General features: G+C 36.9%; 1 protein-coding gene and 1 long non-coding RNA gene across 6 annotated transcripts in view; one reads left to right on the top strand and one right to left on the bottom strand.

The window, feature by feature from the left end:
• Positions 1–21,369, bottom strand: part of HDAC2 (histone deacetylase 2) — a 40,599-nt gene extending 19,230 nt beyond the window's left edge. For all 5 annotated transcript variants that reach the window (XR_014248203.1, XR_014248204.1, XM_082404810.1 and 2 more), the window contains exons 1-8: positions 21,052–21,369; positions 10,942–11,054; positions 9,699–9,816; positions 7,705–7,779; positions 7,086–7,224; positions 4,940–5,081; positions 1,291–1,383; positions 1,101–1,209 (exon numbers count right to left, since the gene is read on the bottom strand). Coding sequence is in view for 3 of the 5 variants with exons in the window: in XM_082404810.1 (XP_082260936.1) it covers positions 1,101–1,209; positions 1,291–1,383; positions 4,940–5,081; positions 7,086–7,224; positions 7,705–7,779; positions 9,699–9,816; positions 10,942–11,054; positions 21,052–21,103 (841 nt within the window). In the remaining 2 variants the exon portion in view is untranslated. The remainder of the gene's footprint in view (positions 1–1,100; positions 1,210–1,290; positions 1,384–4,939; positions 5,082–7,085; positions 7,225–7,704; positions 7,780–9,698; positions 9,817–10,941; positions 11,055–21,051) is intronic.
• LOC309634623 overlaps positions 1–26,913 on the top strand; it is a 360,017-nt gene that overhangs the window by 313,782 nt on the left and 19,322 nt on the right. The window lies entirely within an intron of this gene.

Raw genomic sequence — 26,913 nt, 5'->3', positions numbered from 1 at the left:
AAAAGAAACAAAAGCTTGCATGTTATTTAAAGAAAGGTAAGCACCAAAAGAATCAACAAAAATTGTTGAAAATTATGCTAAGTGTAATATGTGGAATCAAAAAAACAAATGAACAAACATTACTAAACAGAAATAGTCATAGATACAGAGAACAAACAGATGGTTGCCAGAGAGGAGGAGAGAAATATATGAGGGAGATTAAGAGGTACAAACACTGAGTTAGAAAATAAATGAGTCACAGGTATGAAATGTACAGAGTGGGGAATATAGTCAATAGTAATATAATATTTTTGTTTGATGACAGATGACAACTAGACTTAGCATGGCGATCATTTTGAAATGTATAGAAATATCAAACCACAATGTTGTGGACCAGGAACTAACATAGTGTTGTATGTCAGTTATATTTCGAAACAAACAACAAACAAACTCATAGAAAAAGAGATCAGATTTGTGATTACCAGAGGCAAGGAGTGGGGGGAGGGGAGATTAGATGAAGACAGTCAGAAGGTACAAACTTCCAGTTAAAAGATAAATAAGTATTAGGGGTGAAATGTACAACACGATAAAGATAATCAACGCTGCTGTATGTTATAAATGAAAGCTGTTAAAGAGAGTAAATCCTAAGAGTTTGCATCACAAAGAAAAATGTACATATTTTCAATGTATTTCTTTAATGTTGTACCTATAGATGAGTGCTCACTAAACCTACTGTGTTAATCATTTCATGATGCTGAAATCATGATGTTGAAGTCAAATCATTATGTTGTACATCTTATGCTCACATGGTGCTGTATGCCAACAACATCTCAATAAAACTGGAATAAATAAATAAACAAATAAATAAAAGTTTTAAAAAAAGAAGAAAATCGCTGCCTTGGTTGGTATTGCAACAAGCCTTATGAAACTACTCATGTATGAATATATACATAAATTTGACAAAACAAAAGATACATGCATATGACAAAAACCCATAAAAAACACAAAACACATGGTTCCCTGTTAAAATAGCAGGTAAAAATGAAATGACAACTTTTATGAGAAGTTCTTAGGAAGAAAAAAATTTTTTTTCCTGGAATATCACCCTTCAAATTGCTTACCTTTGACTGTCAAATTGAAGCAACCAAGTCTATCACCGGATAGTGAGTCTGCACCACACTGTAGCACCACAGCACTAGGTTGATACATCTCCATCACTTTTGAGATAATCTATGTATAAGGTAACAAATGTTAATGTCTCTAAAAAACATTTTAGAATTCCTTTTCATTTTTGAAAATAATAATACTTACAGGCTTAAATATCTGCCCATATGATTCATCATCTATACCATCTCTCATTGGAAAATTGACAGCATAGTATTTGCCTTTTCCTGCACCAATATCCTAAAATACATAGTTAAATAGATCTGAGAATATATCATAATAAAAAGTTTGAAATATTTAATTATTAAAATATTTTTAAAAGATTAAAAGACTAGGTAATAAAACCCAATTCTTAATTCATCTAGTAGGCTGAGAAAGGAAATAATACAGAAAAAGTGCATATTACAACATTTATGGATGGCTTTTAAAGCTGAAAAGAACCAATTCCACTTAATCTGTAATGATTATTTTGGAGAGAAAAGAAATTTAACACAGTTAAAGGCAATTTGAAGTTAAATATTACTCAAGAAATTTGTCATAAACAAAATACACAAGACAACTTTATAGGTAAAACTGTAGGAAATATAAACTCTGAGCCAAAAAACCCTGCAGGACAATTGTCTCTAAAGTAGAATCCTTCTTGTGGCTCACAATCTGGTATGAGTTTACTTATAAGACTTTCTTGAAGTTTTAACAGTTGCAGACTAAAGCATTGAAATCTGTTCTTTAATTGGGTTTGAAATAAATTTTGTTTCTACTTGTTGAATAAGTACCACTCTAGGCATTAATACCTCCCAAAAGAAGCAAAGCAGAGAAATTGAGAGCTGGGTTCCAGCTACACACACACACACACACACACACACACACACACACACTTACTTAAAACATACATACATGTATTATATATACTTATTTATTTGTATATGTTATGCATGTGTATATCTATGTATATGTTCATACAGATATATACACACATAAACAGCTGACCTTTGAACAACACCAGGGTTAGGGGTACAGACCCCCATATAGTTGAAAACCTGAATTTAACTTTACAGTCTGTCCTCCATCTCCATGATTCTGCATCTGCGGATCAACCAACTGTGAGTTGTGTAGCACTGTAGTAATTATTTATTGAAAACAATCTACATAGAAGTTCAAACCTGTGTTGTTCAAGGGTCAACTGTATATTCCTAGAAGATACGGTAGAGACATTTCTACAAAACAGTGCTTTAACTACAACATCAAAGGATTGGGGGTAACTGATTCTTACATGTTTTAAATTACAGTTGACCCTTAAACAACAGGGTTTGAATTGTGGGTCCACTTACATGCAGATTTTTTTCAATAAATGTATTGGAAAATTTTTCGGGAAATTTGCAACAACCTGAAAAAACTTGCACATGACTGCAGTCTAGAAATATTTTTAAAAATTAAGAAAAAGTTAGGTATGTTATGAATTCATAAAATACATGTAGGTATACATATACAGAATATGTTAATTGACTTTATATTATCACGAAGGCTATTAAGTATTTATGCTTTTGGGGAGTCAGAGTCATATGCAGATTTTCAACTGCACAGGAGTCAGCGCCCCGACCCCTTCATTCTTCAAGGGTCAACTGTATAATGTCTCAATATATATGAATCTTTAGAATTACTAATACAAATACATGTTCTTCCCTTATCTCTCATGGAACGGTCTCAGCTTGAATCCATTTTTTTAAAAAGCATAGCTTACTCTTCAATATTAGAGTTATTATGATCCAACTTTCAATGAAAAAGCATGAAATTACACACTCACTCCTACAATTTTTCTTAAAGAATCTAAATTTTTATATAACTAAATACAAACTATACACATGTGGACAAACTTAAAGAACTTTAAATCCCTAGACTTCTGCACTAAACACACAGTTGGAATACATGTTGACGACACTAAGATTTCACAATACAGAAAGTTGGTCAGCACTTCTCACTCTAGCTAAAGGCTGGTAACTCAGAACTGTGGCCTTTGTTGGACCAAGTTTTACACCTTCCATTTCTTATTCCACAACTACTACTTTATCACACCTTCGGTTTTTTTCTTTCACCTAGACTACTGATCTAATAAATGCAAGCATAGTTCTAACAACAATCTAAGCTTAGACTAGCCTTCTTTTCTGATTTAGAATGAATTGTCAGGTAGAAAAGGTAATGTTTATTAAGTTATACTCAAGTTTCACGAAAGTCCAAATACAACTGCACATATAATGAAGCAGTTGATTTTAGTTTCCTAAATTTGGGGGACACCTTTATAATATGCAAAAGGAAAAAATTTTGACATTTTATACAGGGAGTATAAAAATCCTAAGAAAAGAGATATTGAAAGTCATTCTCAACCTTTTTAAAACACATATTCTCCAATATTTTCTAACAACTTCAAGTACATTGTTAGAAATTAAAACAGAGGCTTCCATTTGCTATTTCTGAGATTATCAGAATTGTATTGCAAAGACACTATCTTTCTTTAAGCTTAAAGCTGGAAAGCTTTTGCTTAATTTCTACCAGAGTGCAATGGTTATACACAAACAAATTCTACTGGTTTAGAACAGTGGTTCTCAAACTTTAGTGTGCAGAAAAGAATCATCCAGAGTTCCTAAAGTCTGAGAATATGTGCTTCTAAGTTGTCAGGTGACAGTGATTCTGCTAGTTTAAGGATCAATCTTTGGGAACCACTGGTCTGTAAGACAAGACCAAGTGGGGAAAGTTACTGAATGAGCTAACACGGCAAGAAAGAACTGAAAATATAAATTATTTTAAAAGCCACATAATTTAAACTGAAATAAATGAAACAAATGACCTCTTACCCACTTATAGATAAAGAAAGGTTTCACTATCTGAATTCTTACTGAAAGAGCACAACCTTGTGATCGAATAATTAAGTCATATATTTGAAGACTACTTTAAGGTCGCTCTAAACTTTCGGTTGTTAAACTATAAAGACATACCACAGATCTGAAAAACAACCTTAACAAAACAGCTTGGAACTAATGTTGAATGCCATGCCAAAAGAAATCTCCCATATAATACAGCTAAACTAAAAACAGCGGTTTAAATTTCGGAATAAACTTCAACATGTTTGTAGTTTGGTTCAAAAAACCAAACCTCTAGTGGAGCAAAAAAAAAAAACAAAAAAAAACTAAACAACTTCAAGAGCACCAAATGAAAGAAGATAACAGAAATACAGAAATAAATGCACTTAATGTAATAGGCAGGCGGGATAAGCTATGATATTCTTTCTCTCCCCAAGGCGGGGGGGGGGGGGGGGGGGGAGGGGCGGGAGAGAGAGAGAATATACATACATTACAAATTTCAGAAGCCTAAAGAAAAAAAGGGATTAAAATTAGACCAATTAAATAAAGACCAATCATAAAAGGAGGGCAGTACAAGAACCTTAAAAAGACTCAATTATTTTATTCCACCAATCTTTATATTCAACAGCAATACAGGCTACCATCAAGTAGGTTTTGAAGATTCAAACTGAACATCAAGAAAACTGCTTCATGCTTTGTGGATGTTCAAAAATATTTATTCAACCAAAGAAAAAAGCTCAGCAAAAGAAAGCCCTTTAAGTTCTCGTTGAATGTTTGCTTGTAGTCAGCAAAAGTGAATTCCAACAAATGTTATAGCATATAAAATGACTAATCCTTCATACAAGCTTCAAATTAATGACTCAGAGAAACATTAGTTCAGGTGTAAGATTACTAACCTCCTAGGTTAATCTCATAATATTTATTCAGACAGAATTCAGTCTTACCCTCAAGTCTCCTGTTCCAGGAAAGTATTCCCCATATTTATGGAATGATACAGTCATTACACGATCTGTTGTATAAAAAGCTTCTTCAACACCATCACCATGATGTATATCAATATCAATATATAAGACTCTCTGATGATACCTGAAAACAAAACCTTAAGTAAGTTTTCAAAAAGGTTTTGCGATGGGAAAAACCACCATGGATTCAGGAAACCTATTTTTGAGCTCCTGCATTCCAGAATGTTTAATCCCCTTTCTTTTCTTTACTTCCAGCCTAAGACACCATTCAAAGAGACCATCCTGAAGTTACAGTTTGAGCCTCAGACCTTTAAATCTTCCCTTTAAACCCAATCTAGGTGAGAAAATGTATTTACTGTGTGAAATCTGCCCTATTCTGCTTTAAAAACATAGTATATGTTTCTGTACATTAATAACTGAAGATTATACCTTACTTAAGATTGTTACTTTAAAACATCTCTCTAGCATATCTTTAGTATTATAAAATAGGGTTTGGCAATCTATGGTCCATAGTCCCAATTTGGACAATGGCCTCTTTTTGTATAGCCTTTTGAGATAAGAATAGTTTTTAACATTTTTAAATGGCTGAAAAATACAATCAAAACAATAATTTCGTGATATGTGACAATTAAATGAAATTCAAATTTCAATGCCCGTAAGTAAAGTGTTACTGAAACATGGCCATGCTCGTTTGTTCATGTATTGTCTATGGCTTCTTTTTTATTTCAACTGAGTGCTTGTGACAGAAACCACAAGTGGTATTCTCATCACATCACAGTGCTGCTTGGAGAACTACAAATCTCAGTAAAATTCGAATGCATTTTAAGAGCCACATGTATCACCATACTGGACATCTTATAACCAGTGCATACCCATGTCAAAACAAGAAACAAGGAAAGTGAATTTCATATATCATCCTTTCAAGGCACAATGAAGTGAGGATTATTATGGGATTAGATGGCAGAGCACTGTGTTTATTTTACAATAATACCACAACCATGTTAAAAGAATACAATGCAGGCTGCTGACATTACCGACTAAGCACTCACAAGAATATCCTCAACTAGCAGGAAAGCAACATTCAGAAACTTGGAAAATAAAAACCAGAATGTCTCATCATAGACTTTCTTAAAAAAAGAAAAAAAAAAGTGTGAACAAAGTTAAGTGTCTGAGTTGCTCATAAGCTGTTTCCAATAGTCAATTAATTAAATCAAGTTTGCACTAGTTGAAGAAGTGTGTCCAGAGAAACTACATTAAACCTGTTAAGACTGTTAGCATGCAGGCAAGAACTGCTACTCAGAGACGAAGACACAGCAACCAACATCAACAGTGAATTAAAAAACAAGGCAAATGATTTCAACGGGTTTTGCTTGGCTCTCAATTAGTCAATTGATACAGATCAGTTGTTTATTGAAGGAGTCAATACCTAATTTTAAGTAACTGAAAAATTAGCCTTTATAAATAGTATGCATGGAATAACTTCAGGCAAGAACACTTTCAAAGTTAAGAAAACACCAATTTGTTACAATCTGAAGTAGAATCTGCTAAGATGTGTTTTAACTAATGAGGGTAAAAAATCTAACTTTGTAATCTCCAAAATCACAAATACCGCTATAGATATTGCTCTCAAACTGCAGTCAAGAATAACTTTAACTCCTTTAGTAACTTAGATAATTATATCCATTAGCACAAAACCCCATTCTATGTGGAAGCTAGGCAGTTAGCTGGTCTCATTCAATAGGTAAACAAATTTCCTTTAACATAGGTTTCAAATTTTTGCCTTCAAAAGTTAAAACTTACAAAATGTTAGAACATAAACTTCTAGGATCATGTCATTTTTCATTAATTAAAACTATACCTCCAATCTAAATTGTCAAACTACTCCTAATATTTTTTAGAAAGGTACTTAATGGAGCCTCAAACATTGATATGTACTTCTCATTCTTAATAATCCAAGGACTGGGCAAATTTCCTGTATTTTTACAATGGGTTGGAATGAATCCACAGATGATGATTCACCATTAACTATTTTCAACCCACTGTTCACTTTTTTTTTTAAGCCATAGATTTTTATTGTTTTAAATAAAACACTTTTTCATAGGAAAAACATCAACACAAATTAACTTACTTTAGTAATTCAAGGATGGCAAGCACAATATCATTAACATAACAGAATCCTGATGCTTCTGATTTCTTAGCATGATGTAATCCTCCAGCCCAGTTAACAGCCATATCAGTTTGTTGTCGGTTTAACTTCACAGCCCCAGCTAACAAACAAGACAGAGGAGACTTTTAAATGTTTAAGATAAAAAATTAGTATAACTAGACAAAAGCCCTAGTGGAAAGAGTATGCCATGCATAAGCAAATAAGCAGAAGAGTATAAAACCATAAAAGGATCATTATCAAGGGCACTAACAGTTTCTCCTTAGATAACTATTTTCCTATAGTTGTGATCTGATTAAATAAGAGCACATAGATGGAAAGGAGTAGTGACAATGGTAGCTAGAAGAAGTCTCTAAGTGAAAATGCAACTGAAGTAAAAAACTGAAAATTAAAAAAAAAAGTTTGAGACATTATGATCCCAAAACATGGAGGGGGGCCCAGTTAAAGACAACTGTACTCTGCTATAAACACACTTTTTGTTATTAAAATCCGCCACTATTAAAACTTGTTCTAAGCAAATAACCCAAAAGATACATACCAAGTTTAAATCAACTTTCAAATTTGACCAAATCAGGACACTTACCAACTGAACCACCAGTTGAAAGCTGACAAAACTCAAAGAGTCCATCAAACACTGGACAATCCTCTCCAACATTAACTGTGGAAGATGGATTTCATTAATTTCAATTCATTCTGTGAATTAATGAAAGTCTTTTCTTACAAAAACTATTTCCTACAAATAATGTATGTTTGATGCAATCATAAAACATACACAGCACAGCAGTAATCTAAAGTTTGCAATTTTATCCAAGGCAGTTAAAGTGCTATATGTGAAATACCACCACCAATTCTTAACATGATTATTTGTGGAATATGTCTGCTTTACTAACAAGAAATCAATAGCTATCAAAATATAAAAGGTATTTGGTGTTATTTAATTAAAACATGGGCTTAAATTTTCCAGGCATTTCTCCTTAAATATACGACAGTAAATTAATCAAAATTCTAAAAACTTTAAATAAGTAACTTCAGTTGCTTTATGATTTACATTCTTTAAAACTCCTTAAGTACACAGAACATCCAAAACTTTGAAATGTATTTTAATGATTACCAAAAAGATGTAACAGTTGGTTCCCTACATCCATGGTTAGCATTGATCTTGAAAGATGGTAAGAATTAACTACGCTCATGACAGCCAAGATACAGAAGAAATATTTAAGGCACAAGGAGACAACACATGCAGATATACCACACATCACGACATATTTAGTTCCTCAGTATTGAATGAAAGAGGAACTAAATATGTTGTGATGCATATAACCCATTCTCAGTTTCTCCTCATCCCTTAATTTATATCCTCTTCAAAAAAGGGTTATTATTTTAGATAGCTTTGTACATCCTTAATTTATTGACACTATAATGAATAAATTTTAGCTTCCTGCTATTCAGATATGATCACAATCTTAATACAATTCAGTATTATGTAAATTTTAAACCAATCCTGTTAATTCATTTACCTTAGGGCTACCCATGACTTAATCTAAGCCTGAATCCCCACTGAAAAAACAGGGACAAATAATATCTATTTATATTATAGCATTTTATTGAATCAAATGAGATAATCTATGGTAGAAATGTACATGAAATTCTATGAATTTATGAGATGTCTAGCAACTACACTTAATTTAGTATTATTGAAATTGTTCTTTTTTAAAAAAAATCATTACTGAAGTCCATCAATAAAAACATTGATGAGAATGAATTCCAGTATCAAGCTTTAAAAGACACCGTTCCAGTCATTTTCGAATGACATTTTGCATTCCATCTTCAAGTCAACCAATCTCTAATAATAAAATACCTTTTATCTACAAAAGAGAACACTATGTAGAAGACAACCAAAAGCTTCACTAATACAACAAAGGGAAGTACAAATTATATGTACAATTGTCCCTTGGTATCCACAAGGGAGTGGTTCCAAGACCCTGAAGACACCAAAATCTGGAGATGCTCAAATCCCTTATATACTATTTGCATACACCCATGGAACATCCTCCCATGTATTTAAATCACCTCTAGATTACTTACAATACCTAATACAATGTAAGCAGGTGGTTGTAAATTCAATGTAAACAGTTGCCTACAGGAGGCAAATTCAGTTTTGTTTTTTGGAACTTTCTGGAATAGTCCAGATTAACTAAAGCACCTAAACAGAAGACAAGAGGTATACACACCGAGCTAAGGCCAAAGTACAATCATTTTTTTTTTAAAAGCAGGGGAGTGAGGTCTCCCCACCAATATCCATTATCCCGAAGTTAACAAGGAACCAAAACAGAACGCAAAGAAGATCCAAATAGCCCTTTGGAAGTTTGGCAGACCAATAAGCTTCAAGTAGGTTTTTTTTTTCTTTTTTTTTAAAGTAGCTTTAGTATTGTTACACGGACTTTTTAAATCAGTAAATAATTAAAACAATATTTTAGATCAGGAAAATACCTAGATTTGGATAACTAATTACAAGCTTCTAAAAGTACTCATTTATATTTATCACTACTAATATATACTTTTAACATAGAAACGTACATCTCTGCATCTGCTTACTATACTCAGACATGTTATCTGGTCTTATTGAACGCAGAAATTTGATGTACTCGTCGCTGTGGTATTTTGTCATTTCTTCAGCAGTGGCTTTATGGGGCCTCTGTGAAGAAAAATAAATGTCAGAGTTGTGGAATTACAACTGGTTACATCAGGGTTACCAAACACAAAGTATACAATTTCCCCTAACAATACTCTCAAAAGAACTAGGTCTGCCAGAACAAAACAGATAAATTCCAAAGCAAATCCAAATTTATACATGTGTGTTTTAGAAAATAGGAACCAAATCTAAAGATAATTCATATTCCTTTAAAAAGGATTAGGCAGGCCTAACACCAACTATGAATTAATCACTCCTTTTATTTTAGTGGAAATAGGTCAACCCTTCTAAAGACTAATCCACGTTCATAAACTCTACTTTCTCTTATTTTCTATCACAAACCTCCTGCTCTATATCCAGTAACTTCATCAATGACCAAAAAGCTTCAGGAAGGCTGAGTAAGACTCATTCAGGTAGAATGAGATTCATTCTCTATTAGTTCATGATCTCTCTTCCTTTTCCTTTGACTATCCAAATCATCCTTGTTCCTAGGATCTTTTCATTTATGACACACTTCTGCCACAAGGCTTCCTGACTGAAAGTCTTATCCAACTCTTCTTCTCTAAATGTCTACAATCTGAAACAAAGAAGCTCACATATATTACCCAACATTGTTAACTGCTTCAAGTCTTTCTTTTCTCCCCAAGTGAATAAGAATTGTTGCATCTTATATCTGTTTATCTATACTCCCACATCTTCTACAAAATAGACACTTTGCTTGCTCACTAATACAGTGTTCCTATATGCCGACAAATGTTGGTAGGATTAATTTTCTGCATAATTCTTTTGTAACAGTCCCAGGTCAACTCTTCAGCAGCAGACAGGTCAATAATAATCATAACAAAAATATTTAGTATGCTAAATTGAGTTGGTCTCCAGTTATGTGAAAACCTGGGGAAGGGAAACTGTTTTTTAAAATGGTTGAAGGAATAGGGGGGAAAAAAAAGAGGCCACAGCTCCCACACTTTCAAGTTTTCTCTGAAGAATAAAACAAAAAAAGGAGTTTCTGTTTTCTTCCACACCTTTTCACCTGCTAAATGCCCTCCAACTTTGAAAACAAAGTTTCAAAGTAGTGGTTTAAACAAACAAATAAACAAACAGTGAATATTTACCGAAAGGTATACTCACATATATTTCCATTTTTCTATACAAGCCATAATTTAGCAGCAAGTTATGGGTCATGCGGATCCTATGAGGTTTCATGGGATGACCCTGTCCATAATAATAATTTCCAATATCACCTAAAAGAGGAAAGAGACAAAATGAACAATACAGACAAGAGAATCTTCATGAACTATTTAGATTTATGTGTCCACCATTAGACATTTATCACCTAAATAAGCTTTATTTGAAATCTTAAATAATAATTTTAGATTTTGCAACTTTCAAACTGTATTAGAAAACCAAGATCCTATGCACACTTTTACATACTGATGACTCCATCAATACATTATGTTTGTTCAAAGATTAAGGCAAGCAAGCTTTTCTGATTTTTAGTTTACTGAACTTTCTTATTTAGGATTACTCCAAATAAAATACTCTTTACTCACTTACAAAAGGAGTTTTTGTTCCTTAGAGTGATACCTACTTTTAGTATTTACTGGCAAATTTACATGCTTAAGGTACATTCTCTGAGTTTCACCAGTATGACTTAAAAATTTTATAGCAAATATTGCTTCTTGGATAATTCACTGGCATGCCAAAAATCCTTTATAGTTGGTATTATCGTGGCTACAATGTTTTATATATCCATATCACCGTCAATAAGGGAAATTTTGGTAACTGAAATTTGGATCCTAAATAAAGTTTTGCTATGATGACATACTTACTACATTTTTCAAGGTAATAAGGATATTTTTTCTCATTCTTCACGATTAAAAAGTTATAATTCCTAACCTATTTTTTTTATGATATATTACATCCCAAGGTCTTAAAACTGACACGTAAGATTTACTTTAAATAAAATAACACCAAAATCCCAGATTTTTGTCTACCAAATTTCAACAAAATTAATACTTTTAGGTAAAGATCCAGTGTTTCCATAATAAAAAGTGTTAAGGATGCCACTTAAATATATACCATTTTTGTAATGTAATGGATAATTTTTACAACAGCCTTTATTAGAAATTACCTTCAGTACTAATTCTAGTTTTTAAATAATCAATTCTAAAATTTTGTTAGGATAGTCAAGCTGATTTTAATGGTTTGAAGTTAATCATTTAAACATGGGTTCATATAATAAAAACTAGGGATAAAGAATGCCATTTACTCCCCTTCTAGATCAAAAAAAATCTTTCAAAATCCTGCCTAAATACACACCTTTTTTGTTTGTTTAATGTAAACTAGGAATTCAAAAACTTTTGCTTCTCTCTTCCATATTTTTGATAACAGTCCAGGATGAACATTCACTTTTATAACATACCCGTTTCTAATACTACTACTAATTGATTTTGTTGGTACCGCACCTCTAATTTACTTAACTCTTCATTTTCAACACAAGCTCTCTTCTGAAAACAATTCATATATACACACGGTCATTTAAAAGGAAAGTAACCTTTCTTAATCTGTACCAACGGTAAAGCTAAGACAATACAATTAGCAAAGCAGAGCTATGGGGACACTCCTCTGCATTTATCACAATTCAGAGGCTATGAATGCAGGAAACTCCCTCCCAAGCTATAAAGCTCTGCTCTACATCATGGTAGTACACATGAAGTTCCTTGAAAGCAGCCTGGTCTCAATGAATTCTTAGATGTAGAAAGCCCACTAGAGATACAAAGCATCACTGACCTAAGGTTAATGCAAGGAAGGTATTTCTAAGTTATCATCACTACCAAAGGAGATAACGAGAGTAAGAATAAAGAAACTAGTCTTCACATAACTTCCATCTGCCCCTGTGTAAGAATTATCAAGATGAAATGTCTCTAATATCTACCGTATCTTAAGATCAAATACTCTAGTTATGTACATACTGAGAATCCAGTGAAAAGTAATCACTAATCTAATAATGGGGAAGACCACAATAATCTATAGAAGGGAAAGTACAGTTGCAATTTCTCAGCAAGAGTGCTTGATAAAAAAAGATGTTAGCAATAATTAACATTTATTGAGAGCTTACTAGAAGGCACTATTCTAAGCACTTCATGTGTATTATCTGTTAATCTTCTCAACAACCCTACGATGTAGGTATTATTACTACTTTCCTATTTTATAATAGTGAAGATGGATGAGATGCAGACAAGTCAGGTGATACCGTCAAAGTCACATAGCTAGCAATAGAGGAGCTAGATTCAAACTCAGGCAAGGCAACTCTGCCAATCTTCTTAAGTAGTAGCTACTGGGAAAGCAACGGCACTTATAGAACCTAGAAAGAAATGGTAGGGGGAAGCCTGACAAGAAAAGGACATTAATACAGGCACACGGGTTCGATCCCTGGTCCGGTAAGATCCCACATGCCGCGGAACAACCAAGCCCATGCGCCACAACTACTAAGCCTGCGTGCCCCAACTACCAAGCCTGCGTGCCACAAGTACTGAAGCCCGTGCACCTAGAGCCTATGCTCTTTAACAAGAGAAGCCACCGCAATGAGAAGCCTGCGTGCACACTGCAAGGAAGAGTAGACCCCATCTCTGCAACTAGAGAAAGCCCGCGCGCAGCAACAAAGACCCAATGCAGACAAAAATTAATTTTTTTTTTTTAAAAAGAAGAATATGTACACTACTTAAATGATACATGTCCACAAGGGCAGCCAAGCTACAGATAACTGCTATCTGGCTTATGAAGAATTCTTCCAAAATGTAAGGGGGGTCTAAAAGAACCATCTCCAACTTTTTTCCTGCTTAATCCCCTATCACAAAATTCTCTACATGGGTGCTTTGCAACCATCCACTTTTTCATAAAGATAAAATGGCTTTTATTAGTTTTAAAAACCTATGGATTTCATTCATCTGATTTAAATGGTCAGTAACGTAATTTGGGCACTTAAAATGTTACCCTGATTTTCATCAAAATACTTAAAAATGCTTTACCAATGAAATAAGTATCCAGGAAAATTAGCTCAAAGTGGTTCCTTGAATACAACAAACTTCGTCAATGTGAAGTAATTACCAAAAAGATTTAGTTATCTGCAAAATTTTCAAAACTGCTCACTCTTCAAGAAGCTATCAGAAGAGAAGTGGCTACTAAGGTCTACAATCTCTTTTATCTAAAGTCGTCTAAAGTCCTTGAGACTAGATATATTTCAGACTTTTTCAGATTTTATAAATGTAAAATGATACATCTGCCAGATATTATGTGATAACCTGGAGACTGGGTGGCATTCTGTAATCAAACATTAATATTTCAGTAGCAAAAATGTACGAATATTCAGAATAAGAGGAATAAAGATGATAAACGTTAATTCAGGTTAAGCTTTTGATTCCAAATGAGTTACAAAAATTTTTTTTTCACTTTTCAGGTAATTTTGGATTTCAGGACTATGAAATATAAAATATACCCCTGAAGAAAAGCTGACTAAAAAATGATTCAGGAAAAAACAGAGAGCTACTGTATTATTTTTGTCTTCCACAGACCAGTTAGTCCACTAGCGGCTTTAACACACTGGCCACTTCTTGAAACATTCACTCTTGGCTTCCATAATACCACTTTCCTGGACTTTACTACCACCCCACAGCCACTCCTCCACCAACCTTTAAATATCAGGGGTTTCTCAAGTTCACTCATTCACTGAACAGACCAAGAGCCTACCGTGCGCCAGGCAGGTGCTTGGGTAAGTCAGTGAATCAAGAGTGCTGCCCTAAATCCTCTCCTCTCAGGAATAAGTCACCTAACTGCTCAGTTCAGAAATGTAGGAGCCATCCTTTATTGAGTCATCACAAAGCCCCAACTCCATTTCCAATCCATCAACAAGTTCTATAGGTTTTACTCCCAAAACTTCTCTTAAATATGTCCATGTCTATCAGTTGCAATCATTATCTTGTACGTGGACCAATATATACTCAATTCTTGCTTTCAGTGTTCACATTCTATTACTCTTTAACCATTCTTTCTCCACTTTCCAGAGTTCTCTCTACTTAAGAAACCTTCAATGGCTTTCTGCTTCCCGAATATTCAAGTCCAAATCTCTTACCACAAACTCTTGTGTGGTCTGGCCCTTTACTACTTGGCCTGGCACCCTACAGTTCCCCCATGTCTTCCTCTTGGCTTCCTTTCTGTTAAGTGCACCAGGTTCTTTCTAACTACCCAGCCTTTGAAGTTTGCAATGTCTTACGTAGGAAAACTCTTTTAAGGAGGCTGGCCCATTCTCTGCCTTCAGGCCTTCCCTTGTCCGATTTACCCTACAAAGGTCCCCTCTCTTACTATCTTACCGTCTTATTTTTTTTTCTCCTTAAAGACATTTTTTTTAATTTTTTAGATTTTTATTTTACATTGGAGTAGAGTTGATTTACAACGTTGTGTTAGTTTCACATGTACAGCAAAGTGATTCAGTTATACATATACATATATCTATTCTTTTTCAGATGCTTTTCTCACATAAGTTATTACATAGTACTGAGTAGAGTTCCCTGTGCTATACAGTATTATACAGAGTTGCTATTTTACATATAGTAGTGTGTATATGTTAATCCCAAATTCCTAATTTATCCCTCCCTCCCACCTTTCCCCTTTGGTAATAACCATAAATTTGTTTCCTAAGTCTGTGAGTCTTGTTTCTGTTTTGTAAGTTCATTTGCATCATTTTTTTAGGTTCCACGTATAATAAGTTCATTTGCATCATTTTTTTAGGTTCCACATATAAGTGATATCATATGATATTTGCCTTTCTCTGTCTGACTTACTTTACTTAGTATGATAATCTCTAAGTCCATCCATGTGGCTGCAAATGGCATTATTTTATTCTTTTTTACGGTTGAGTAATATAGGTATATATGTACCACACCATTATCCATTCCTCTGTCGCTGGAAATCTAGGTTGCTTCCGTGTCTTGGCTGTTGTAAACAGTGCTGCAATGAACATTGGGGTGCATGTATCCTTTTTTTTTTTAAATCAATTTATTTATTTAATTTTGGCTGCATTGGGTATTTGTTGCTGCGTGTGGGCTTTCTCTAGTTGCAGTGAGAGGGAGCTACTCTTTGTCGTGGTGCGCGGGCTTCTCAATGAGGTGGCTTCTCTTGTTGCGGAGCATGGGCTCTAGGCGTGCGGGCTTCAGTAGTTGTGGCCCGCGGGCTCTAGAGTGCAGGCTCAGTAGTTGTGGCGCACAGGCTTAGTTGCTCCACGGCATGTGGGATCTTCCCAGACCAGGGCTCAAACCTGTGACCCCTGCATTGGCAGGCAGATTCTTAACCACTGCGCCATTAGGGAAGTCCTGGGGTGCATGTATCTTTTTGAATTAGAGTTTTCTCCAGATATATGACCAGGAGTGGGATTGCTGGATCATATGGTAGCTCTATTTTCAGTTTTTTAAGGAACCTCCACGCTGTTCTCCGTAGAGGCTGTACCAATTTACATCTCCACCAACAGTGTAGGAGAGTTCCCTTTTTTCCACACCCTTTCCAGCATTTATTTCTAATACGGTCTTATATTTTCTTCTTAGGACTTCAATCTTTTCTCTACCTGGCACACAGTAGGAACTTTAAGCCCATTTGATATTTCTGAACCCAAAGCTGACTTCACCCTTACACTTGAACTTTTAAATCTTATCTCATCCATGTTTCAATGCTGTTATTATTCCCTAAGAGATAACTACCCTCCCTCCCCAATTCCAACTGTTTCCTTTAAGGATTTGTCAACACAAGCATTTAAAATTTTTGTTAATGGAAAGACATAATTACTAATACTTTTTTTTTTTTTTGGTAGCAGAGAAACCTCCTTTTTTTTTTTTTTTTGTAGCCATGGCAATAGTTCCACTCTTGGGTCACCAAAGGAAAAAAGAAAAATCTTTTAGGTACCAGATGTTGATCTCTCCTTGGACATTAAAACTAGACAATGTAGAAAAGGATTAAGTGGTGGAATGAGTCAAACAGAGATACGAATCTATTTTCACGGGGAAAATAAATAAAACGCCACTCATCCTACCTGTCTGTAACTTGAGTGGGTGTAAGAATTAGAGAGAATATTATATGAAAGTGCTCCAGCTATAAAAATATAAGGTATTAATCATTTATTCATCAATAATGTAAAAAATGTGTTTATTTATTTATTTATATTTAGGCTGGTGAAAGTATAGACATCAGCAAAACAGACTCTGTCCTCATGAAGTTTATATTCTAGTGGGAAGAGAGACAAAACTTAGGTGGTATAATTAATAGGGAGAAAAGCAGTAACGGATTAAGGTAATAGGGAAAAGCTTCTCTGAAAAGGTGAAATCTGAAGGACGTAAATGGTAAAAAAAAATCTGGGGGAAGAGAATCCAAGTATATGAAAATCTCAGTCTTATGTTCTACTATGTTTAAATTAATGATGTGCAATTAAAACCATTAGTATTTGTGAACTGCTGCTATAATTCATTCAGCACCCTGATTTGCCTCCAAAGAAAAGATTACCTATTTTATGGATAATAACGATTTATACTATACCTAAGAACCCATGCAATTACATTAAAGACTACCTAGCAAAAGGCTTTGGCATCACTGTTATAAGTAAACGTCTAAGGAAATCTGTCAACAGTTGGCTGCCAAGCAGAATTCTTATCATGTGCTACAGTAAACTAGGAGTATATTGGGAGACATGATCTCGGTAACTCTTTGTACAGTGTTGAGTGCTTTTCTCTGAACCACTTGTCTCCAAATAGTTTGATGTATCTTATCAGAGAAGGGAAAAATACAACACAGAGCAATGCATGTAATCATATAAATTATGTACATATACAACCCTATTATATTGTATATACAGTAAAAGACACTAAATGTAATTGGCCTCAAGCTTAATTTAAAAGAAAGTACACTTAACATTTCTAGATAAAGTATTAATAATGTGAGTATTTAATCAGAGCCTAACAAAGCTTGGTTTGCTAATTACATTTAAGTACAGAATCACAACATTTTATTTTTTACTTTTTATTTTTTTCTCTTTGGGCCACTCTGTGTGGCGTGTGGGATCTCAGTTCCCCGATCAGGGATAGAACCCATGCCCCCTGCAGTGGAAGCTCAGAGCCCTAACCACCACATTGCCAGGGAATTCCCAGAAGTCACGTTATTTTAAAGCCAGAAGGGATCTAACTATATCGTTTACAGATTATTGACAATCTTGTAGTATATACTAGAAGATCAAGACTTAGATATACGTTTTTGGAAATGAGTCATGAGTCAATAGCTGCAATAAGAGAAGTAAAAACTTCTCTTACTTGTCCTCAAAGTTTTAAGAATACTTTATCCATCAGTGCCTGAAGGTTCACTTGAAACCATCATTCCAGTGATCTAAAGGGTATGATACTGAAGACTGTAATGTGTATAGAGAAAAGAACATATGTCTTTAGAAGCCCCTTTCATTTGCTAGACATTCTCTCTGTGTCACCAAGAGTAGTCCTAATGGTCCCAGTAAGCCTAAAGGTAGGATTCCTATGGTTACAGAATTTGCTACTTCACTCCTTTCCTCTTTATCTTTCTTCCTTCTACTTCCTTTACTAACAAGTTAAAACCAGCTATTCTAGTCTAATAGATTAAGGTCCTATTATTATTGACACCACACACTCCCAATCCAATCCATGTTGTGTATCTTAGAGTCAGTTCCCTGTGCACAAGCTGCTTTACTTGCATCCTCTTTCCTCACAATTAAAAGAAGAAAAAAACTACTATCGCTGCCTTTATAAGCTGACAAAATAGGGTTTTTCTGGTGATGAAAATGTAAGCTTTGGAATTAACTATGCACAGCTTAACATACTATCACATACAAAGAAACAGCATAATAATACCCCTTCAATTTAATAACCTCTGCAAAATATTTTATTAGCCCCACGCCCACGAAAAGAACTCAAAGCATATTCCAAATGTAAGCAACTACAAATTCCATTCTAAAAATTAGTCAAGGAAGAGCCATAGACAAAAGACAGATAACCTAACCAGAGATACCCAAACATTCAGTTATACACCTGCTGTTGGCCATCATATAATGCAGTTGTATGGTCCACTACAAAGTACTTAAGTCACAATCAAAGATTACTCTATCAAGTCTGCATCCCGCCTTCCTATCAAGTACTGCAATCCAGTACTTGCTCCCATTCCCTCAACAAAGGCTCATCATAAACAGGCCCAGGAACAAATAGCTGATAAAACTGCAACTTAAGTGTACCTCCTGGTTCTACGGTTCAAGCCTGGTGACAAGAAGTTCCAAGCAGCTTACTTCATCGGAGCCTATCACTGTCAACAGCAACTAACAGCTCCCCAACCTTTTAAAACCTTTCTTCTCTACCCAAAGCCCTGACAACAGCAAATCTCTAAACCTTAGAGAAACAATGTTGTTTTAAAAATTAACTTACATACATGGTTATTTACTTTCCAATTTGGTCATGGAATGCAAGACCAGGCCAGTGACCCAAAATATGCGTGAATTCTTAAAGAATTAACTTTAAGAAACGTTAATAATTCACGTTAAAATTAAAATGTACTCCCATCTCCACCCCCCATGATGGCATAATTTCAAATCAATTTGTATCACACATACATGCAGTTCTCTCAAAAAATATTTTAAAAACATAGCTGTGACTATTTAGCACCAGCTACCAAATATCAAACAATTTAGATTTCTTCTGTAAGATTTTAGATTTTTCCACAAATGACACAAGTGGTTATTTTATATAAATAGGCATTAAAATGATTCATCTTTGCTAACTGAAGAGATATGATATGGCCATTTTAAAATTAAAGTCAGATTTATTCTGACCTAGTCCTGTAAAATCTTCCCACTGCTCTAAGATTTTACGGTTCATAATACATTGAATGTAGTAAACAGCTTCCAAAATTTGTATCGCTTCACACAAATCAGATGGACTTTCAAGTCTCTGAACCTAGTTTCTTTGTTAAATTTTAGAATTTCTTCTCTGGAGAGTAACCTACTAGGAACTATTTACCAAGTTATCGTCTTTGTGCAATCTAAAAAAGGTAACCGCTCCTTTCATTGTATTTTGACTGGCACAAGAAACAGGATTCAAGAAGACTTACTGCTCAAATTGCAAATGAGAAGAACCCCTAAAATGAAACTGTCTGACTTTTATAATTTACTGTTCCATGAGCTCAAGCTTTTCTGATTATTTAGCACTTTCTGCACTGCTCCTCAAAGTTTTCCTGCACCAGGACTCCCATCGCCTAGAAACAGCCTTCGCAAGCCAAATGCCAATGCTATCTGTCCCACACCTCCAAAGCACGGTATTTCCTGATCGAACAAAGCAACAAAGGAGTGGGTGGTAACCACCTCTCAGAGAGGCAAGCCAGGACCCGTCGAGTCTGATCGACAACACAAGCAGCAACAGCTCTACGATGCCCTACCACCGTCTTATTTCCCGTGAAGCCTGACTACCTCAAACTCGAAAACCCTCATTTTTATTGAGGAAGTGAAGCCTTTTCATTTGAATGCTGAGAAAGTGGCGCTCAAAGAACCCGGCAAACAAAGGAGAGGGATGGAGCCCACGCAAAACAGGGGTGTGAACGCGCCTCAAGGCGCACGTGGGCCCCCACCCTCAGGGGCTACTCTCCAGCACCCACCCGGGTCGAGGGGTCCGGGGGAGAGGCCGGCGGCAGAGAAAGAAGACACTCGGGCCAGCCGGGGACAGAGGGGAGCGGAGGAGGGGAGAGGAGGGATGGGGGCTCGAGGGGCGGAGCTCTCGCGGCAGTGAGGCTTTGTGTGGAGTCTGGGCCGGGGTAGCTGTTTTGACCCAGGGGGAGAAATCGGGTGCAGGCGGCCGGAGCAGGGGACCCCAAACCTCCCTCCCACGAGCGGCGGACGGGAGAGGCGCGAGGGAGGGCCGTCTCCTTCGCACCAGCACGAAGCCAGAGTAGGCCGGCGGCGGACCGCACTGCGGGAGGGAGAGGGGCAGGACGGAAAAGTGGGGCGTCCGCTTAGCTCCCCGCGGAGGCTGCCAGACAGCGTCGGGTCGCGAATGGGTTAAGATGCGGCCAAACGTCGGTCCCTCCTCCTGACCCCTCAGCACCGGCGACCACTCGCGACGGCGGCCGCAGAGCCAGATGCGGCTCCGGGCCCGGCGCCGCAGCCCTTCCCGCCCACCCACCCGCCGGCCGGCCTCTCACCATCGTAGTAGTAGCAGACTTTCTTCTTGCCGCCTCCCTGACTGTACGCCATGGGCTCCCCGGCCACCGCCGCCTCCGGCTCCTCCTCTGGCTGCTGCTGCTGCTGCTGCCGCCGCGGCTCGGCGGGGAGAGAAGAGGGCTGGGGCGAAGGTGTGGGGGTGGCAGTGCCGCGGGGAAAGGCAGGCCGGAGGGTCGGAGGGAAGACAGGAGGGGAGTGCCGGGAGGGCTCGGTACCGCCCGGCCGAGTGGCCAAGAGCGCGGACCGGGGGATGGCAGCGGCGCCAACTCGCGACACTGGGGAGGGGGAGGGGACAGCCAAACCACCTCCGGAGGCTGAGGGGAGGTGGGGCGCGTCCACTGTGACTCCACGGGGGAGGAGGGGGCACGACTAGAGAAAGAGGCCTCTTCAGTTCTGGGGAAGGAGGCCTTCTAATGATGAACAACTTGCGCAGGGCGGCTACAAATACAGTCGGAAAACGATTTTTAAAAAGAGTCAGGCTTTCGCTCCGTAAGTAAAGGGAGCGTGGAGCCAGGTGAACGCTCCCCCCCCCTTCGGATCTTCGCACAGTGGTTGCGCCTATCTTGAGCCTGCGCAGTCGGCGCCTGCCCAACCGTAGCCGGGGCCGCCTAGACCCCCTCCGCGATGTCCCACGCCGCTCCCCTCCCCCACTGTGGCGAAGCTCCCGCCCGGGCGGACCACGTGCTCTGAGCCGGGCGGGGAGAGACCACTGTCCCACCCCTTCGACCTCATGGAACCCGCCGAGCTGCAGCCCACGATCCCTATACTGGGTCGTCGTGGATTTCATTTATTTTTTCCTTTTCTGCTGATAATTGCTCGGAGGTTCTGACCTGTTAAGGGGACCTGCTGCAGACATTAAGGAGTACCTGGGTTTGAATGGGCATTTATGGAATGCATTTATGTGTTGGATAGGGTTCTGAGTGTTTGCATTTATGGTGTATTTCATTGATACCTATTTGTAATAGATAACCTGTTAACTCAGTTGAGACTCCCAGCAACGCTGGGATGTAAGTATTATTTCTACTCCTTCTTTATAAATGGGGAGATTAAGGAACTTGATCCTCTCAAATGTTGATGGTCTGGAGTTTGATTTCAGTCTTTCTCCAGAATCCACACACCCTAGCTACTCCATTATGACTGATACTGATGGCTGGGCATGGAAAGATTGGTGCAGAAGTTCAGAGAAAGGACTTTAAAAACTCTTGGAAGTTATAAATACCTTTGTCCCTGTGTTCAACAAGTCAACAAACATCGAGCACCTACCTACTCTAAGCCAGCCACCTTGCAGGTTACTGGGGGGAGGCGGAGGCTGACAGTCTGCTACATAGAACTCTTATTCCCCTGTACCATTTGCCATTTATAGTTTTCCCAAAATACACACTCTCCCTCACCCCCATTAAAAAAAAAAAAAAAAAAAAAGGCCTTATTGAAGCAGGAATTATTCAGAGCCACTACCAAAAATATCCTCTTTATTTTACTATTTGACTTCAAAATCCCCAAGTAGTTCATACTTAAAGCAGCAATTTTCCTGGACCTCATCCCCAAGAAATTTAGAAAAAGTCCAGGGTAGCCTCCATCGCCCTTTACCCAAGTCTGTATTTTTAGCAGGCACCCCGGGTAACTGATGCAGTTGGTACAGGAACCAGAGTGAGAAACTTTGACTCAGAGGTAAAAATTGCATGGTATTGACTTCAAAAGTTTTACTCTATCAAGTCCAAAATCAACTTGGTACATTCTGAGAACAGAATAAGTTAATTTAGTAGAAACTAATGTTCTTCTCAGAGCCAGCATAGTGGATTCTGAAGTGAGACTTTGTCTACTTCTGGAACACTTCCCTGACTACTTCTTCCCCACCCCGGAGTCTGTTTTTTCGGCCCCTCACTGCCTGGATGTGACTTGTACCCCTCTAGCTCCACACTCACCATGTTGCAGTTGCCTACAACTTCTCTGAACTTCTCATTAGAACAGAGAGTCATGAGAGGAGCGACTGTGTCTTGCACATAAGTATATGTGTATGCCTATGACTTGGGGCAAGTCACTCGATTGTCTGAATTGCCTTATCTGTAAAATGGGGCAGTATTACTTGGAGAGTAATTCCTCATGTGAATATAGAGTACCTCAAATAAGAAAATTAATACAGAATAGTTTTTAAACAATAAAGAACTATGTGAATATAAGGGATTATTAGGATTATTGTTATAATACCAGTAATAATTATTACCGTTGGCATCCACAGCACCTAGCCTTGAACATGTGAAAAGAGCCCGGACATATATTTATATATTTTGACTGGTTGAGGAACTTGTTATATTAATTATTATTTAATAATTTTATTTATCTATTTTTAGTTTTTTAATTGAAATATAGTTGATTTACAATGTTATGTTAATTTCTGGTGTACAGCAAAGTGATTCAGTTTTATATATATATATGTATACTTTTTAAAGTATATATGTGTACCTTTTTATATTCTTTTCCATTATGGGTATTACAGGATATTGAATATAGTTCCCTGTGCTATACAGTAGGACCTTGTTGTTTATTTTATATATAGTAGCTTGTATCTGCTAATTCCAAACTCCTAAATTATCCCTTCCCCATCCCCTTTCCCCTTTAGTAACCATAAGTTTGTTTTTTATGTCTGTGAATCTGTTTCTGTTCTGTAAATAAGTCATTTATATCATATTTTAGATTCCACATATAAGTGATATCATATGGTATTTGTCCTCCTCTTTTTGGTTTACTTCACTTAGTACGATAATCTCTAGGTCCATCCATGTTGCTGCAGATAGCATTATTTCACTCTTTCTTATGGCTGAGTAATATTCCATTGTGTAATAAAAACAAAAAACTTAAAAAACTTTTTAATAATGGCCATTCTGACCAGTGCGAGGTGATGCCTCATTGTAGTTTTGATTTGCATTTCTCTAATAGTTAACAATGTTGAGCATCTTTTCATGTGCCTATTGCCCATCTGTATGTCTTTAGAGAAATGTTTATTTAGGTCTTCTGCCCATTTTCTGACTGGGTTGTTCAGTTTTTTGTTCCATTTTTTAGTTTTTAGTTTTTTGTTATTGAGTTGTATGAGCTGTTTGTATATTTTGGAAATTAAGCCCTTGTTGTTGCATTGTTTGCAAATATTTTCTCCCAGTCCATATGTTGTCTTGTCGTTTGGCATATTTCCTTTGCTCTGCAAAAGCATATAAGTTTAATTAGATCCCATTTGTTTATTTTTGCTTTTATTTCTGTTGCCTTGGGGGACTAACCTAAGAAAACATTGCTACAATTTATGTCAGAGAATGTTTTGCCTGTGTTCTCTTCTAGGAGTTTTATAGTATCATATCTTATATTTAAGGCTTTAAGCCATTTGAGTTTATTTTTGTGTATGGTGTGAGGGAGTGTTCTAACTTCCTTGATTTATATGTGGCTGTCGAGCTTTCCCAACACCACTTGCTGAAGAGACTGTCTTTTCTCCATTTTATATTCTTGCCTCCTTTGTCAACGATTACTCTACTTTAGGTGTGTGAGTCTATTTCTGGGATCTCTGTTCTGTTCCATGGATGCATATGTCTGTTTTTGTGCCAATACCATGCTGTTTTGATTACTGTAGATTCGTAGTATTGTCTGAAGTCTGGGAGGGTTATGCCTCCAGCTTTATTCTTTTTCCTCTGGATTACTTTGGCAATTCAGGGTTTTTTTTTGTTTTTTTGATTCCATATAAATTTTAGGATTATTTGTTCTAGTTCTGTGAAATATGTCATGGGTAATTTGATAGAGATTGCATTAAATCTGTAGATTGCTTTGGGTAGTATGGCCATTTTAACGATATAAATTCTTCCAATTAATGGGGCTCCTATGGCAGACCTGGGCTAGGTCCTGTGTACACCCCCCACCACCACCACCGATTGCAGACCACACTCCAGCCCCTGCAGGCTGTCTCCACAAGGCCAACCCCAGTCCTCTCCTGGGCCTGTCTGCTGAAGCCCGAGTTTCAGCACCCAGCCCCCATGCACACCAGCAGAGGTGTTCTTGGGCTAGGGAGTACACGGAGATGGCCAGGACCCTCTGTGCTGGTCTCTCTCTGTTCTGTCCAGTACAATCCAGCTGCTGCGCTCTCCTCTGAGCCTCTGAAGCTCCTTTTCAGTTCAGCTGATCTCCCAGCTGGTGAAGGGGGTTCCCAGGGTGAGGGAACCTTTCGTCTTTCACAGCTCCCTCCCAGGGGCGCAGGTCCACCCCAATTCCTTTCTTTTCCTTCATCCTACCTGATTATGTAAAGATCTTTCTTGCAATTTGGATTGTATGAGATCTGCCATTATTCAGTAGGTATTCTGTGAGAATTATTCCACAGAATTTTGGTGTATTTGTGGGAGGAGGTGAGCTCCATGTCCTTCTGTTCTGCCATCTTGATCTCCTCCCGATTATTTAATGATCTTAAATCAACCGAGAAAATTATTTTAGCCCTAGAAACTGGTATTGGAGAAGGAGTCTTGTCCAGTGATAATTATGGTCATGAGAATTATATGCCTAAACATCTGTAGTGAACTTTAGATCATTAGAGCTAAACCTGGAATCAGTTATTGAAACCTGTTGACAAGTTCATTTCCATATTCAAACTCGTCTATCAAACCTTTTTACCATTAGAAAAAGGGGAGTTTTAGACAATAATCAGTAGAAGGAAACAAATTGAATGCATGGATAGTTCACAGAATGCATAATTGAGGATTGTCTTTATTCTTAAACTATTTTTCTTTAGTTCCTGCTCTGTCTACATGGACTTATTTTTCTCAATCTTGAAGATGTTTAGTGCTTTTAGATTATTCAATGAAATGATCTGTTAAACATAAATGGATTATTTAGAAACATGACTATTTAAAAACTGATTGCCTCAGCTTATGCTGAAAATTAAACCCTGCTATCAACTGCAGCAGATAGTTTGATTTTGGTTGCTATAAAATTATTCATATAAGCTTCTTTCTACTGTAAGGAAATTTAGATTTCTTGGTATTAAATTCTATGTAGCAATTCCATAAGGTAACACAGGAGGTAAAGTATAGTGACTAACACTAGGGTGTTATCACAAACTAAAACAGCCTCAAGCTGAATTCTGATCTCCTTGGAAGCATGGTGCCTATTTTTACACAGTACTGTAAACTGTAGCTCATAAATCTAAACAGTAGTACCAAAACAATGAAATATTATAATGCTATTTGAACTGTGTATTTGCGTAATAAAATTTAAAATCGCCCATTTTCATTAAAAATATTTTTGAGTTATAGCTTATCTACTAAATTATTCAGTTACATTAAACCTTTCAAGTCACCTCTGTTAACTTGTTAATTATTACTTTGCCCATGAACCTCAAAACATAGTATTACTTTGATCCAATCCATCTACTTGCACAAATTTTCTAGTAAAATTCTACACCCACACTGTTTCTACGGAAATCTACTTGCTAGTATCTCCTAATCACTCTACATTTGTATCTTAATTCTTCCTCTTTCATATCTCAGTTTTTTAAGCTTTCCTTCAGATCTGATAATCGGAGCGCTAGAACTATACAAATGGGGGTGGAGTATGCTGTTACTCCACCCATCAAGTGGAAAGCCAAATGGTGAAGATGGTAGAGCAGGAGAATAGGGACCTGGTCCTTGAAGAACTCATTTATTTTTGGACCAGACCTGGACTGCCCACCTCTGGACTGCTGGTTACATGCAGGGAAAAAGCCAAACAAAACAAACAATATTTGGTTAAACCACTGTAGTCAGGATTTTGTTATACACAGCTGAATACAATAGCTCATGCAAAATACGAATTAGAAGTTAGTGGCTTCTGGTAATTTCTAC

Source organism: Balaenoptera borealis (assembly GCF_965194805.1).
Source record: "Balaenoptera borealis genome assembly, chromosome: 9".
Classification (NCBI taxonomy): Eukaryota; Metazoa; Chordata; class Mammalia; order Artiodactyla; family Balaenopteridae; genus Balaenoptera; species Balaenoptera borealis.
This window is presented reverse-complemented; position numbering and strand designations above follow the sequence as displayed.